The sequence below is a fragment of the Ornithorhynchus anatinus genome, chromosome 2 (genome assembly GCF_004115215.2).
Source record: "Ornithorhynchus anatinus isolate Pmale09 chromosome 2, mOrnAna1.pri.v4, whole genome shotgun sequence".
Classification (NCBI taxonomy): Eukaryota; Metazoa; Chordata; class Mammalia; order Monotremata; family Ornithorhynchidae; genus Ornithorhynchus; species Ornithorhynchus anatinus.
Window position 1 is genome coordinate 86497582 of NC_041729.1, and position 18131 is coordinate 86515712.

The 18131-nt window shown below is 41.2% G+C and overlaps 1 protein-coding gene across 1 annotated transcript in view; it reads left to right on the plus strand.

The window, feature by feature from the left end:
- Positions 1 to 9868: 9868 nt before the first annotated feature.
- TXLNB (taxilin beta) overlaps positions 9869 to 18131 on the plus strand; it is a 53255-nt gene continuing 44992 nt past the window's right edge. The window contains 2 exon segments of the mRNA XM_001508827.4: positions 9869 to 10054; positions 16860 to 17318. Of these exon segments, the coding sequence (XP_001508877.3) occupies positions 16874 to 17318 (445 nt within the window). The 5' untranslated portion in view covers positions 9869 to 10054; positions 16860 to 16873.

Consider the following 18131-nt stretch of genomic DNA (forward strand, 5'->3'; position numbering starts at 1 on the left):
ACCCAGGTCTTCTGACTCCCAGTCCCATGCTTTATCCACTAAGCCACATATAAATATATTAGCCATAATCTGTAATTTAAAGATATGTACATAAGTGCTTTGAGGTTGAGGGTGGGGTAAATATCATAATAGTAATATCGTAATCATAATAATAGTTCTTATTAAGCCCTTGCAAAGCACTGGAAGTTAAACACTGACCCTGTCCTTTGAGGGTTTCCTAACCTATGGAATGAAGAGATCTCCAGGGGATCTCTCTGCCTCTCTCTCCTGACCCATTGAAGATGGACCCTAGACTCCTGGACTCAAACTGGGTAAGGGGAGATTAAGGAGCAGAACTTCTGAAGGGGCAGGTGCCTTCAGCATCTCCTGCCCTTGCGTCATCTGCAGGGTTACAAAACGAAAATCTAACCAGGGTCACCAAACATTTTATGCCAGCCCTCCTGGGAATTTTGGAAAAGAAAAGTAGGGCTAGCATCAGAGAGTAAGTTACTAAGTCTGCTTGAAAAAAAAATATTTTGAGTAACATAATAGTATAGTACCATCAATAAATCCGATATCACAAGGCTAAACAAGGATTTTGAGTTTCATTAATGTGGTTAGAAATCAACTTAAACCATCTCAGAAACATGAATATCTATCCTTTACAGAGAAAGAATCCACACCTCTTTCTTAAACTGATGATTTCAATTACATTACATTTCCTCATTTCATTCCTTAGTGTGAGGCTATGGGTGTCTGTCTCTGTGTGTGTAAGTATTTGTGTAAGTATATACATAGAGAGAAGGGAGAGGGGAGAAACCTGTCCTTCATATTCAAAGAGGATGCTGTGGATGGTAAAATTTACTTATGGTTGTCTGTGGCTGAAAAGGCCCACATGGGTTCCACAGTCCCAACCACCCTCTGCATTCACAAAATAATAATAATAATGGCATTTGTTAAGCACATACTATGTGCCAAGCACTGTTCTAAGCACTGGGGTGGACAAGCTAATCAGGTCGTCCCATGTGAGGCTCACAGTCTTAATTGCCTTTTTACAGATGAGGTAACTGAGGCACAGATAAGTGAAGTGTCGTGCCTAAGGTCACACTGCAGATAAGTGGCAGAGCTGGAATTAGAACCCATGACTTTCTGACTCCCAGGCCCATGCTCTATCCACTACGCCATGCTGCTTCTCTAAACCACCTGTTGTGGAACTGACATATTTGCTGTTGGCAGTACCTGGTGCTGTCTTCTTTTTTGCCTTCTTGACTCATATCATTTATTAAAATTTTGCTCAAAAAGAACACCTCCCTGCCTGCCTGCCTGCAGGGTTTTAAGCAATTGGCTTCCAGTTTTCAAATGACATACAACATTGCCAAAGACTTTGTTTTATCGTATCCTTGAAATGTTTCATCTGTTCTTCTTGATACCCAATTTCACCTCACCAGACACAGAGTTGCTTGGTATTCTGCTGCCACAAAATCTCCTCACATGTCTCACCTAGTGCAGCTGTGATGAGTTGAGTGTAACTTCAATACTAAGCTCTTTGAGGGCAGGAATTGTGTCTATCAATCAATCATATATCAATCAACTATATTGCTTACTTTGTGCAGGGCACTACTGCACTACTAAGCACTTGGGAGAGTACAATATAACAGAGTTGGTAATAATAATGGTATTTGTTAAGCACTTACTATGTGCCAAGCACTGTTCTCAGCACTGGAGGAGATATAAGGTAATCAGGTTGTCCCACCTGAGGCCCACAGTTTTAATCTCCATTTTACAGATGAGGTAATGAGGCACAGAGAAGTTAAGTTACTTGCGCAAAGTCACACAGCTGACAAGTGGCACAGCCGGATTAGAACCAACCACCTCTGACTACCAAGTCCATGCTTTTTCCACTAGCCACTTCCACTAGCTGCTTCATTCACCACCCACTGGGAGCTTACAGTTTAGAAAAAGACAGTCTATCAGATCTATTGTATTCTAAGCCCTTAGTTCTGTGCCCTCCATATAATAAGTGCTCAATAATTGATCCAATCAATCAACCAATCTTATTTATTGAGCACTTACTGTGTGCATAAGACTCTGGGGTTTGTGATCCTATCCTGCCATTTGACTTGAATAGAGTTCATAGGTCTTGCTTATAGAAGCCCCGAGGAGCCGGATGTGCTATCTGTGTGGAACCAAGATCACACAGTCCTAGTGAAATTTAGCAGCCCCAGAGCTGTCATATACAGCCCGGAAGACCTTCAGTTTGGTCTGGAACCTATTACCACAGTTTTGCCACAGTCTAAAAATCTCCCAAGGGTAAATAAAAGCTGACTCATTCCTATACATAAGAAAATCCTTCACATTCTTACAGCTCATTATTGAGGAGGAACTCAGCCTTCTATTCTGGGCTGAGCAATCCAAGTTATTTTCATCTTCTGTGGGTCTTACTTTCAACCTCTTTATTACCTCTGTGACTTTTTGAGGTTGAATTTTTTTTTTTTTAGGTGAAGACCCAAGACCTGGTTCCAAACTCTAGAACAGGAGTCTGATCAGTGCTGAGTAAAATGGAACAATTACTTCACAGAGTATAATGGGGAGATTATCTCCTTCTATTTATGAAACCCAGAATAATGCTTGCTTTTAAACACCATGGCTACATTCATACCCTGAGTAAATCAGTGGGGTGCCAATTCTCGTTGACAATTCTCTTTTGGACTGTGTTATCTACATAGATGGGGCCTTTAAATTTAATTGTCCAGGCAGTCCTGCATTCACTGGGAATTGCTCATCTTTGTTTGGATATGTATAGAGAAGCAGTGTTGCTCAGTGGAAAGAGCCCGGGCTTGGGAGTCAGAGGTCTTGGGTTCTAATCCCAGCTCTGCTGTTTGCCAGCTGTGTGACTTTAGGCAAGTCACTTACTTTCTCTCTGCCTCAGTTACCTCCTCTGTAAAATGAGGATTAAAGCTGTGAGCCCCACATGGGACAACCTGATCACCTTGTATCCCCCCAGTGCTTAGAACAGTGCTTTGCACATAGTAAGTGCTTAACAAATACCACCATTATTATGAGTAGACTTCACCTATGAATGCTATTTAAAATGGGCTTCCTACATAAGATAGAGGACCCATTGCTTTTTTTTATGACATTTGTTAAGCGCTTACTAAGTGCCATGCATTGTACTAATTGCTGTGGTAGATACAAGATAACTGGGTTGGACATAGCCCCTGTTCCTCATAGGGCACACAGTTTTAATCCCCATTTTACAGATGAGGTAACAGGTTCAAGAGAAGTAAAGTGATTTGCCTAAGGTCACACAGCAGACAAGTGGCAGGACTGGAATTAGAACCCAGGCTTTCTGACTCCCAGACCTGTGGTCTCTCTGCTAGACCACATTATTTCTCTAAGACCACACTGCTTCTCTAGGCCATGTTGCTTCTCTAACACTTCTCCCACGATGTTCCAAGTATACCAAAAAATATTTTAGCCACTGAAGTAAGAAATCATTTGCTCACGGACCCTTCTCCCTTCTATTAAGATTGTGAGTCCCATATGAGACAGGGACTGAGTCCAACCTGATTGTCTTGCATCTACTCCAGAGCTTAGAGTAGTGCTTGGTATATAGTAAGCACTTAACACATATCACTATAGCTATTATTATTACTAATAGTCCCCAAACTATATACCTACTAGATGATATATTTACTTGGTGCTATCATTCACCTAGAAAAAAAGTCCTTTCTTGCCATCTCTAAAAATGGTCCCAGTACAAAACAAGGACACATACGTATCCAGTGAGCTCCAAAGGCTTTGGTTGAAGAAACCTGATCAAGCAAATCATTTAACAGTCATTTGCTCAACTGTATTGTTGTTATAACAATGTCTGAAACTGTAGAAATGTCAGATGCCCTGATTAACCAATCAATCATATTTATTGAGCAATTACTATGTGCAGAGAACTGTACTAAGCACTTGGGAGAGTACAGCAGAATCAGCAGACACCCTCCCTACCCATAATGAATTTACAGTTCGATGGTATATAATCCTATCATGTATTTGGAAATAACAAATAATTCAAATGGAGTCCTGATCAAAATTGTTAAGAAAAAATACAAAATCTTATCTCACTTATTTTGCTATTTGAGTGCTTCCCCGGTGAAGTGAGGGCTGGCCTCTTTTTTTGTATTTATTTAAGTCAGCCTTTCTGAAAATTATTTGTGTCTATTAAGACGGACTCATTTCAGGAACAAGAATACCTCCCTGGTCTGTCTCCTTGCTGGCTAGGCATCTCCATGATTGACACTGCTGTATGGGGCTGAAAAGGGGAGGGCTTTATCTGTTCCTTTCCTTCTAATGTGCAAATTCTTCTCCTCTTACCAGTTACAGTGTCTAATTGAAGCAACAACCAAGCTGAGAACAGAAGCAGTTTTCACATTTACTCTTACACTGACTTAGCTCTTTGCTTAAACAAAAAGGTTATTTCACCTTCAACCCTTTTAGAACAACACAAGGCAGGCACTCAGAGAGTCAGTTCAATCAGTCAAATAAGCATCATGGCCTAGTGGAAAGAGCATGGTCCTAGGAGCTAGAAGGTTTGGTTTCTAATTCCAGCTCTGCCAATTGCCTGCTGGGTGGCTTTGGGCAAGTCACTTCTCTATACCTTAGTTTCCTCATCTGCAAGATGGGGACTAAATACCTTTTGTCCTTTCCACTTAAACTGTGCCTGAACTGCTTATTGTGTATCTGTCACCGTGCATAATAAGGTCCTTGGCACAAAGTAAGAGCTTAAACGAATAGCACAGTTATCATTATTGGGTGTTTACTGTGTGCACACCTCTCTCAGGATCACACTTGGAGAGTTTCCAGGACTCTACCAGTCTCGACTATGGGAGGGAGTGCCATTCCTAGCTTGGCCAATGGCTAGACAGTGGAAGGCAATCTGCTACAAGTCAAAGTTCACCTGTGCTGGGCAGCAGCGGCATGGGAGAGAGTCGAGGGCGGAGACTCAAGTTTACTGCGTGGAAGGAGGCAATGGCAAACTGCTTCCGCATTTTTACTAAGAAAACTCTCTGGAAACACTCCAAAACGACTGCAGATGGAGGTGGAGCGTTCTGGGAGAGATGTGTCCATGGCATCGCTATGAATTGGAGATGACTAGACCATAAAGCCAGGCAAGACTGAGTGCACAATACTAGACAAAGTATTTGGGAGAGTACAACACAATCGAGTTGGTAGCCAAGATCCCTGCTCTCAAAAATCTAGCTTAGAAGACAGACATTAAAATAAATTACAGATAGAGAAGCAACAACAAATAAGGATAAGTACACAAAGCCTGTGGGGCTGAGGTGAGAACTCTTTAGTTCTCTGCTTAGAGAGTTTGGGCTTAAGTGCATGGGTGATGAAGCAGGAAGAGAAAATAGGGTGAAAGGATGAGACCTTGGTCTGGGAAAGCTTCCTGGAGGAGAAATTATTTTAGTAGGGCTTTAAAGAGGTGGAGAATGCTAGTCTGTCAGATACGTCGGATACATTATCTTGTATCTACGCCAGGACTTAGTATAATGCTTAGCACATGGTAAATGCAAGTAGCATGGCTCAGTGGAAAGAGCACGGGCTTGGGAGTCAGAGGTAATGTGTTCTAATCGCGTCTCTGCCGCTTGTCAGCTGTGTGACTTTGGGCAAGTCACTTAACTTCTCTGGGCCTCAGTTACCTCATCTGTAAAATGGGGATGAAAACTGTGAGCCCCACATGGGACAACCTGATCACCTTATATCCCCCGCAGTGTTTAGAACAGTGCTTTGCACATAGTACATGCTTAACAAATACCACCATTATTATTAAGTATGACAATTTATTATTATTAATATTATTATTATTATTATTATTATATGAAGGGGCGGGGGAGTTCCAGGCAGAAGGGAGGTTACTACCTTAGTTTCTTGGACAATAGCACTAATGGGGAAATGAGAACAGAACTGGGGGGCGGGAGGGAAAATCAATTAGGCTTCCTGGCCAGATTCTGGAATGACACTACGTCTTTGTCTATATGGAACAATCCCCCTCACATTTGCTTGATGAAAAGGATTTATTTTTCCCTTTAAATATTTGGGTCAAAACCAAATATGTATGTTGGAAATACCCCATTTCAAAAAGAAACAGTTGCCCTGTGGAGACAGCCTGTATTTTTCCAATATTGTCAGTTATTCATTTATTCAATCGTATTACTGAGTGCTTACTGTGTGCAGAGCACTGTACTAAGAGCTTGGGAGAATACAACAATAAACAAACATGTTCCCTGCCCACAACTAGCTTACAGTCTTGTGGGGGGAGACATACATTAATATAAATAAATAAATTGCAGATATGGATATAAGTGCTGTGGGGCTGGTGGGGAGGGGGGAATGAATAAAGGGAGCAAGTCACGGTGACGCAGAAGGGAGTGGGAGAAGAGGAAAAGGGGGCTTAGTAAGGGAAGGACTCTTGGAGGAGATGTGCCCTCAATAAGGCTTTGAAGTGGGGGAGAGGTAAGGCGTTCCATGCCAGAGGCAGAATGTGGGTGAGGGGTCAGTGGCAAGATAGGCAAGATCGAGGCACAGTGAGAAGGTTATTATGTAATTGATATTTAGACAAATGCAAACCAAACTCTGGTTCCAGCCCTACCCTTTTCACTTGAACACCAGGAAGCTGCTCAACCTGCTGAGCAAGAGGTTGGTAGTTAGTCCAGATCACCCATTCTAAATACTTTGGCTATGTAATCTTACGCAAGTCACCCAACTCTCCTGGAGAGCTCTCCTAGATTGACATAAGATGAGAAGTTGGCTCTCCTTCCATGCTTCTACAGCATCTTGGGAAATACAGAAATACAAAAGCCCTATTGTTTCCATTCTGCTTCCATTTCTCACTCTCTGAAAAATTAATGGTGAGCATTACCCCAAGAGTCAATTAATAGTAAGGGAGTGAAAAAACATTAGACCCAAGTTTACAGTGTAGTTTATACATTGAGACCCAAAATACTCTTATTCAAAATACTGAGATCATAACTTCAAGACAACTGGTCTTTCGTCAGTCAATCATTTTTCTAAAAAAAGATCAGATCATATCACCCCATTCCTCAGAAAGCTCCAGTGGTTGCCCATCCATCTCTGCATCAAACAAAACCTCCTTACGATTGCCTTTAAAGCACTTCACCATCTTGCCCCTCCTACCTCACCTCACTTCTCTCCCTCACCTCACTTCTCTCCTACAACCCAGCCGACACACTTCACTCCTCTAATTAACCTTCTCACTGTGGCTCGATCTCGCCTATCTCACTGCTAGTCCCTAGTCCATGTCCTGCCTCTGGTCTGGAATGCCCTCCCTCCTCAAATCCGACAGTTACTCTCCCTGCCTTCAAAGCCTTATTGAGGGCACATCTCCTCCAAGAGGTCTTCCTAGACTAAGCCCCCCCTTTCCTCTTCTCCCACTCCCTTCTGCATTGCCCTGACTTGCTCCCTTTGTTCCTCCCCCCTCCCAGCCCCACAGCACTTATGTACATATCTGTAATTTATTTATTTGTATTGATGTCTAGCCTGTAAGCTCACTGTGGGCAGGGAATGTGTCTGTTTATTATTGTATTGTAGTCTCCCAAGAACTTAGTACAGTGCTCTGCGAACAGTAAGCACTCAGAAAATACAGATGAATGAATGACTCAGTTCTGCTTATTAGTTTGCATGACACCTGTGAAAAATTTCTGTGCTTTGTAATACCAGGACACACCAATATGCAACAAGAATTTTTGTAGGAATCTGAAAGGAAGCATATTCAGTGGCTATTTATTACACAAGAGTACAGAAATATTTCTTCCTGATATTAGCCACACGATGGACTTTGAAACTGTTTTTTGACCAGAACATTCTGTTCTGTACCCAGGAGCCTACCAAGTTGCATTACAAAATGGTATCTTCATAGCATATATATGCAGAACATTTAAACGATGATGCAAAACTGTAACATAACTACAAGTCAGAGTGCTGTTATCATCATCATCAGTGGCTACTAATAGACCACAACTATTTTCACTGAAGGCAAAAATATTTTCCCAAAGGAGGTCAATGTAGATAGAACAAAGTTTGCTAGGTCATGAGAAGATTTACTAAAGATACAATTGAACTTGGATGCCAGAACATTTTCCTTTCAAATTGGAATAAATTGAAATAAAATATGGTTACTGTGGGAAGCAGTGTGACCTATTGGAAAGAGCACAGGCCTGGGAGTCAGAGGACCTGGGTTCTAATCCCTGCTCCACCATTTATCCCCTGTGTGAACTTGGGCAAGTCACTTAATTTCTCTGGGCCTCAGTTCCCTCATCTACAAAATGGGGATTCCATACCTGTCATCCCTTCCATGTGGACTGCTAGCCCCATGAGAGACAGAGACTATTTGAACTGATTGTCTTGTACCTAACCTAGCACTTGGAACAGAGCTTGATTCATAGTAAGTGCTTAACTAATGCCACAATTATAGGGAAGCAGCATGGACTAGCGGATAGAGCACAGACCTGGAAGTCCAAATGATCTGGATTCTAATCCCAGCTCCATCACGTATCTGCTGTGTAACCTTGGGCAAGTCACAACTTCTCTAAGCCTCAGTTATCTCATCTGTAAAATGGGGATTAAGACTGTGAGTCTCATGTGGGATATGAACTGTGTCCAACCTGATTAACTTGTATATTCCCCAGTGCTTAGAAAAGTGCTGGACATGTAGTAAGTGCTTAACAAATACTATTGCTATTATTATTTTTCTCATTCAAATATATCAATATAATTATAAAATATTTCTTCAAGGTTTTTCTAAACATTTACCTCCTCTACTATCTCCTGTAACATAGCAATTCAAAACCATGTAATACAGAACAACTGGAATTAATTCATCTGGAATGAAAGAGCAAAGTAAGAGGCATATCTGCCCATTTCATGTGGGCAGTAGGAGTGACTGCCTCCACACAGCTGTTGGAACTGGACTTCCAGCCTTTCTCAATCCAAATCTCTGAAAAATACTGAGATTTTCAGCCAATCAGGGCTGAAAAGACCCAAAATATTGACTTCCTGAATCCTGTCTCCTCCCTGTCCCTCTCTCCTGAATCCTCCCACTTTCTGCTCCCACACTTTAAAAGGAAAAATTGGCACCTTAAGAGGAATTCGAAACCATACCAGAAAGTGTTTACAGATTCAGAAATAAGATAAATTAAAATGGAACACAATGTAATAGCAAAGGAAATTTGAAGGGAAGTATAATGAGCAGAACTATTACAAACTCATTATATTTATTTTCTACTGCATTGGGGAAAGGCCTTCCAAGTTTTTCTCAGTTCAATCTTGATCGGTAGCAGTGCCTCTTCTAATAATAATGTTGGTATTTGTTAAGCGCTTATTGTGTGCCGAGCACTGTTCTAAGCGCTGGGGTAGACACAGGGGAATCAGGTTGTCCCACGTGGGGTTCACAGTCTTAATCCCCATTTTACAGATGAGGTAACTGAGGCACTGAGAAGTTAAGTGACTTGCCCAAAGTCACACAGCTGACAAGTGGCCGAGCTGGGATACCTAAGCCAGTCCCCAAAGGAGTAAATGTTTAAACCTCCTGTCTCATCTAGTCCACTTCCCTCCTTCATTTCTAATTCCCTCTGTGGGAACTAGTCTCTCTCTCTTTCTCCCTCCCTCCCTCTCTCCCCTCCTTCTCTCTCTCCCTCTTCCCATTTCTTACTCTCTCTTTTCCTCTCTCCCTCCTCTGGTGCTCTCTCTTTTCCTCTACACTCTCCCTAGCTCTGTCACTCTACCTCCTTCTCCCCTCTCTCTCCCTCTCCCCATTTCTATCTCACTCTCTCTTTTCTTCTCTCCCTCATCTGGTACTCTCTCTTCCTCTACCCTCACTCTAGTGTGCTCTCTCTCTCTCTCTCTTTCTCTCTCCCCCCCCCCAACCTCCTCCCTCCTTCTCAAAGAGGGTGAGTGTCTTGCTGGACTTTTATCCTACCCTGTTCTGCTGCTGCTGTTGCTCAGTTCCTGCCTTTGGCCTTTTGCTATCTCTCCTCTCCACTCGGCGTCTCACCTACTGGTAAGTCCGATGGACTTTTACCTCCTTTCATAAAACAGGAGGAGCCGGTATAGAAAAGGTGAATGGTGTGAGGCTTTTTCTTTGCTCCATTTGTGTTTAAGGTGTGCTGCTGAGGAGGGGATGATTGGGCCAGAAGCATAATACAATGCAGATACCTTCTCCTGGGGCTATCAGAAAAATGAGAAATGAGAAATTTGATTTCTAAATACTTTGTATTCAACAGGCTTTATCCCAAACAAACTTTAGAAAGATTATTTTCTGTCGTAAATAAAATTACTTTAAGAATAGAATCACTGGCCAAGAATTCAGAATATAGAAAGTCCCCTGAATATAGTTTTACCTGATGTTGACAAGGTCCAGCTAGCATTAGAGATCCCATAGGATCCAGGAACCCTGTTAAAGTCTTCCTAAAATGGCAGGTAGGACGTCCATTTTCTGCAATCACTTGACAAGCAGCACTTGATTTATTGTTTTAAAAAGGTATCTGAAGGTTATGGGAGTATAAAACCAAGCACATTTGTTTGTCTTTGGACTAAACAGACCCAAACTGAGAAGGGACGGTCAGCACTTACCACCTTGAGAATAAAGGGCAAGTTCAAATCTGATCTCTGATTCCGACAATCTGCCTGATAAACTTTGAAAACCACAGTCGTGTACTTTTCACCCTTGAAATTCATCAGGGAAGGGATTCTCTCTCTTCTTTTTCTTTTTTAATATTTTTTCTTTCCTTGAGTCTCAAAGATGAATATTAAATACCATGACTCTCTTTTAGGTGGACTTAAAATAGCTCCTGGCTCAGTAGCAGGTGCCATGTGTCTTTCTGCTGGGTTCAGGGGGAGGCACCAGCTAAATATAGTAGCCGGGGTGCACATGCAGTGAAGGCTCATTCTCCAAGAGTGACAGGGAAAGGACATTCCAGGATGGAAGAGAAGCTTTTTATAAAATCACCTGGAATATGGGTTGAAGAACTGGGCTGGTTCAAGGGAAGCATCTACTTTTCACTTAGTCCTTCCACAAGTATTTATGGAACACCCTCAGGTGAATGCCCTGCCTACTTTTTAAGAGTCTATTCCCAAGTAGCCACTAAGCTTTTAGTATCATCTGCAATGAGAATTCTCAACAAAATGCATGTTTGTATTTTTTTTCATTCTCTCCAGCAGAACTGTGCTTTATAGTGTGTTAAATGAGGGCTCAGTCTTTCATTTTGTGGTTACCAATTACCCTGCACTTAATATGGGACCTAAAAATAAAGTGTTAGGTAGCTAAAGAATTATTATCAAGGAATTTTAGTCCAAATGCCTCCCCACCCCCTTCAGCTGTTTCAATCCAGTAACAAACACCCACTGCGGTATGTCAGCATTATTCAGTCAATAGCATGTTGAAACTCACTGGCTCCAAAACTTTTGGATTAAGAACTTTTGCAAGACCCTGGATCATGCCCTGGATAAAAATGGAGTGCAGCATTGGAGGTGCTATAATAATGGCATTTTTGAGCATTTACTATGTGTCAAGCACTGTACTAAGCACTGGGAGCACTGTACAAAGGTGCTATGGGATTTCTGTCTTTCAGATGGAATGTTAAAAGCAAATGTTCTTTTTTATGCTATTCATTCAATTCATTCAATAGTATTTATTGAGCGCTTACTATGTGCAGAGCACTGTACTAAGCGCTTGGAATGAACAAATCGGCAACAGATAGAGACAGTCCCTGCCGTTTGACGGGTTTACAGTCTAATCTAATGTAATTAGATTACATTAATGTAATTAGATTACAGTCTAATCTAATGCTATTTGCTAAGCACTTTCTATGTGCCAGGCATTGTACTAAGCGCTGAGATAGATGCAAGCAAATCAAGTTGGACACAGTCCCTGCTCCAGTTTTAATCCCCATTTTCTGGATAAAGTAACTGAGGCACAGAGAAATTAAGTGACTTGTCCAAGGTCACACAGCAGACAAGTGGTGGAGCCAGGATGAAAACTCAGGTCCTTCTGACTCCCAGACCCACGCTCTCAATGTGCCGGTTACTGTATTAAGCACTGGGGTAGATACAAAGTAATCAGGCTGGACATAGTCCAACAGTCTTAATCCCCATTTTACAGATGAGTTAACTGAGGTACAGAGAATATAATTCCATGGAAGCCAAGGATGACAAAGCATGTCTTTAAATGAGCTTGACAGATGCTCATGGGCCTTCTCAGGAAAAGAAATTTAATGCCCAAGGCTCTGGAAATGCTACTCCTACTGAGCACATATTATCTCTTCTATTATTTAAAGACTACTATTTCAGCCAGCTTTCTCCCTTACATAATAGTACTTAAGTCCTGGGGTTTAACAGAAGTCCTTGAGCTCCTAAGCAAACTCCTTCATTTTACTGGCTCCAAACAAAGCTCGATCACTTCAGAGAAGCAGTGTGGCTTTATGGAAAGAGCATGGGCTTGGAAGTCAGAGGACATGGGTTCTAATTCCAACTCCCCCACTTGTTTGCTGTGTGACCTTGGGCAAACCACTTAACTTCTCTGTGCCTCAGTTACCTCATCTGTAAAATGGGGATTAAGACTGAGAGCCCTATGTGGAACAACCTGATTACCTTGCATCTACCCCAGCGCTTAGAACAATGCTTGGCACATAATAAGCACTTAACAAATACCATAATTATTATTATTATTAGACATCCAAAGGATTGGAGAAGAGGTTTTAAAAGCCAAAGGACACTAGGGGATGGGATTTCATTTGTTCCACCTGTATCACATTAGGAACATGGAATTCTTGTATTTGGAATTAACCATTCTGAGGTTCTTTTGGTTCAGATTCGTTTTTATTCCCAGGTAACACTTCTAAGAGTAAAAAAAATACTTTACAGGCAGTGATTGTTACAAGTTATTCCTCTTGTTACAGGATAGCCTGAGGAAATGGGAGCCAGGGGATCTAGGTTCTACTACTGGTGATGCCACTTGCCTACTGTATGACCTTGTGAAAGTCATGCAACTTCTCTGTGCCTCAGTTTCCTAATCTGTAAAATGGTGTTAATTACCTGTTCTCCCTCTTCCATAGATTATGAACCACATATGGAACAGGGACTGTGTTAAAACTGATTATCTTGTATCTATTCCAGGCTTAGTCCAGTGCTTGACTCTTAGAAAGCACTTAAATACCAATCTGTCAATAAACAGTATTTATGGAGCACTCACTATGTCCAGAGCACTGTACAAAGCACTTGGGAGAGTAAATACAACAGAATTAGCAGACACATTCCCTGTCCATAACGAGCTTGCAGACTAGAAGGGTAAGTAACTTATAATTTAAATATATGTACATAAATGCTGTGGAGTTGGGGCAAATATCAAATGCCCAGTGGTCACAGTTCTTATTATTATTATCATCATCTTCAAAGACAGATGGCTTACCCAAAATAGGCATTTTTTAAATGCCTTCCAAACTGAAATAATGTTTTTTATCCAGCCCCAAATATTCTTGCAACTATTATTTTTTTGTTCTCAACAGTCACATCTTCTACCCCATTTTTGAGTCCCCAGTACTATTCCCATTAGACTCAAACAACAATCTGGGTTCTGCATAGGACGGTTGGGCATAATTAGAGTTCCTTCCTTTGCCTCTTCTCCTGCTGCATTATACTCCATACCAAGGTGGATGGGGGAAATTAAAGGATCAGTCCATTTGGGCTATTAATCAGTTGCTGAAGCCAAAGATTTGGTGGAGTGAGAACTCTAACCATCAAAAAAACCAATAATTATCCCATTTGAGGAAAGCACTGAGTTGGGCCCTGGACAAAGAATGGGAATCCATTTGGAATGTGCAATCTTCGTTCAGGGACCTAGGCATTAGGAAATCAATAATGTTGACATCAAGCTACCCCTTCAGGCCTTGGGACACAGATTCGGGGATACTTTGGATAGGAAGCCGAAGACCTTGTGCCACCTTGTGAGACCTTGTGAGTCTAATTTGTAAATGAATTAATTCATTTATTCATTCATTCAATCGTATTTATTGAGTGTTTACTGTGTGCAAAGCACTGTACTTAGAGCTTGGAATGTACAATTCAGCAACAGATAGAGACAATCCCTGACTAACAGCGGGCTCTCAGCTCATGGATGCGTGTTTGGGATATCTTTGAAAGAGAACTCCAACTATCTACTTATGTTGGCTGTCTGAGCCCAGGAATGCAACTTCTCCTCCAGAGTAACAGTGTCCCTAGTGCTCAACTAGACCAGCCTTTGAAAATGGCAGTGTGATAGCTCTCTGAGAGCCTACAGTCTACCCTAAAATAATACCGTCAGTCAGTCAGTTGTATGTATTGAGTGCTTATTGTGTGCAGAGCACTGTACTAAGCACTTGGGAGAGTACAGCATAACAATATAACAAACATATTCCCTGCCCACAACAAGTTTACAGTCTAGAGGGGGTGGCTGCATTCAGAGATATGGAGGACACACGAACAGTTGAATGAACACCTTAACTAATAATTTCAAACTCTTCCTTGTTCATACCTTTATAAAGGTTGGAAAGTAGAGGGGCCTAATGGAAAGAGCATGGGCCTAGGGGACAGAGGACATAGTTTCTAATCCTGGCTCTGCCAATTGTTTGCCGTGTGACTTTGGGCACATCAAACATCACTCTGTGCCTCAGTTCCCTTGTTCTTCTATTTAGACTATGAACCCCATATAGAAAAGGGACGGTGCCCAATCTAATTAATTTGTATCTACCCCAGTAATTAGAACAGTGTTTGACACATAGTAAATGCCTAACAAATACCATAAAGAAAGTTGTGACATTGGATGGATTTCTTTGTCATTTCTTCTTTTTCCCTTTGCTCACTGTCTGATAATAGCCTTAATCAGGAGAGGGGAAATCTGAATGTGTCTAGTCCTAGCTCAGATATGAATAAAGGTTTGCTTAATAAAAAATAAAAATAAGAATTATAACTGTGGTATTTGTAAGCACTTACTACAGACTAAACATTGTACTAAGTACTGGAATATATCGGAGTTAATCAGGTCACACAGAATCCCTGCCCATATGGGGCTCATGGACTCATTAGGAGGAAGAACAAGTTTTAAATCTCCATTTTACAGCTGAGGAAACTGAGGCAAACAAAAGCTAAATGACTTGCCCAAGATAACACAGCAGATAAGTGGAAGAGTCAGTATTAGAACTCAGATCCTCTGACTTCCAGACCCATGCTCTTTCCACTAAGGCTTCACTTAGCCTCCCAGGGCTTCCAGTGAGGAAACTAAGGAAAAAAGGGAGAAAGAGATGTAGAAAGAGAGGTAGAAAAGGGAAGAAGGAGGAGCTAATAATTCCTGCCACTCCCTTCCTCAAAGGGATACTGTGGGGATGAAATGAGATCATTCATGAGAAAGCACTTTGATTAAAAGTAAAAGCACTCTACAATTCAAGGTGTTAAGGAAATCGAGGTGTCCTGGTCTCAGGCCCCAGCGGAGTGATTTCAGATCTCCTCAGGCCACAGTTGAGGTAGGAGGGAGCCTGAGAGTAGGTAGCAAAAGAGTAGTTGGGGTTGGTGGGGAGGGCTTAAGTTAAAATAACCAGGAAAATTTGGTCACCTTAGATGGGATGAGGTTTGACCCCAGATGAGGTTAAAAGAAGAAAATGGGGGGGGGAGGAGTAGGAAAAAGAAAGAGAGGGAGGGGGAGGTGAAAACCAACCTACCTCCCTAGTTCGTCTTTCAATTCCCCAGGGACTGTCTGAATTCAGACATTTATCCTTTAAGCTGGAATTCTCTGTTTTCCTAATTAGAACTACTTAGTGGATATTTGGATTTTTTGTATGTCTGATTTGAAATGAATCTTTTCCTGCTTGGAATTATAATATTTGCAATGCTAAAATAATAAATGGATTGTTAGTTATTTGCAGATCAAATTTGTTTTATACTTTTGACATTGCTTACTACTTACAAATGACAAAGGCAGGAAATTCCTTCATATATAATTAGGAAAAATTATGAGAATTTTTAATTATAAAGGAATTGCTCTGGATTCTTTTCAATGAAAGTCGCTATGCTCAGGCTATATATGATATATACATAGGTAGATAGACCATGTAATTCATGCTTGATGCTATTCTAGATCTCATCATTTTCTGTTTACTGATTGGTATCTATGCATTACCAAATATTAATTTTGAATTTTTAATACAGTTCAAACAGAATAAAGCACTGCAACCAGCAGATAAATTATTTTATTTCAAAGGAAAGTCAATTCAGATTTTGAAACCCAAATTGATTTTTATGATTAAAAGGAAATTGAGGGGTTTTTTAAGTCTCATTTGAATTTTAGTACAATGGTCATAAAATGATAGAAAATACTTGAAATATCTCCTTCTCCTCTATGGTACAAACTCAAACTGTCCCTGTTTGAGAATGAGAATCAGGAAGTGGAACCGATCTGAGTTATGCATGCTGAGTGAAATGGTAACAAATATCAGCAGTGACCAAGAAATCAATTACCGTTCATTTTTTCAGGTTCCATAATATGAGATAGGCTCTATTGGTAAGAGTGAATTTTGCTTTGATGGTGTGCTTTAATAAGGAAAATTAAATTTACTTAGAGAACTACATTCAGATTTAATGAGCCTTTTCATTTAAACTTTAGGGTATAAATATCAGAGGTAAGTTTAAAAAGTTTAAATAGTGAGTTCAGTATTGGCCATGAGTTTTTCAATAGACATCAATTATGGGTGGGTTGTGAATACATACAAAATCAGTGTGGCTCCTAGGCATTCATATTCAATCAGGAACAGAATATTCAGCATAAATGTGTTCGCCACCAGGTTCTCCATCAGCTATGGAAAATAACCAGCCTACAGGCCTAACACCTAAACAGCAACCCACCCCACCTGTGGACAGCTCTTCTTTGTTCCATAATCAGAATGGCCTTCAGGAACAAAATGGTGAGGGATCACCACCCAAGAACTACGCCCTGGTGAAAGAAGCGGGGGTCCCCCCAGAAAAAACAGAGGGTGACATTTCTGAAGAGCTGAATAGACAGCTGGAGGACATTATTAAGACCTATGGTTCAGCCACTGGCCTGGTGGAGGAGAGCCCTATTAAAGGGACAGAGAAGCCTGAGAAGAAGCCTGAGAAGCCTGAGAAGACAGAATCACTCGACCACCCAGAGGATGGGGAAAATGAAGATGCCAATGATGAGAGTGAAAGAGAAGCCTCTGGAACCAAAGAGCCTGGCAGCATTAAAGAGCAAAAGCTGGAAAAGAAAATCCTAAAAGGATTAGGTAAGTGGTTGTGTGATTTATATACAGGGCTTCTGTAGCCCATCACTTCCTAAAACAGGGACAAACTCTCTTTGGCTTCCACATTAAGCTCTACCCTAAGCTACTCTCATTGTTGATAACTTTCCAGTAATTAGTGCTTGCTTCTGCAAATGACAGTTTGTTTTATTGAAGATTTTTAAGGCAGGATAGAGAGCAAAGGTTGCCCTGACAGAGTGAAGAAAAAAATCTAAAAAATGGAAATCTATCACTCTAGACTGTTTAAGCTGTCACTGAGTTACTATTTTGGTGCTCCAGGCCAGAAAGTTGCATGTTATGGAATGACAAAAGAATCAAAGATGTTCTTTAAACTTAGAAAACAAAAAGAAACTTACATTGACCACTTTTTACTTTCTTCCAACCATTCACATTTGCAATTCTAATGTCAGTGAAGAGAGGAGGGTTAATGTCAATGAAAGAGAAGGGTTAGACCTCAGAAGGAATCTACTAGTATCCCCCCTCCAGGTAGAAGTTTGAAAAAAGGAGCTTAGTCAGTGCTTTCTGTGGCCCCTGGAACAGCACCACCAACTCCCCCTCTGTATACCATTCTAGCTTTGTCCATAGTTCCCTTCAGAAGGCAGTGCTCTTTTAGACATCAATCAGTAGTATTTATTGAGCACTTTGTGCAGAGCACTGCACTAGGAGCTTGGGAGAGTACACTAGAGTGAGGAGACATTTTCCCTGCCCTCAAGGAGCTTACAATCCAGAGAAGGGGTGTCTGCCCTACAACAGCCATGCCAACTGGTTCATGCCACTTAAGGCTGCTCCAACCCATCC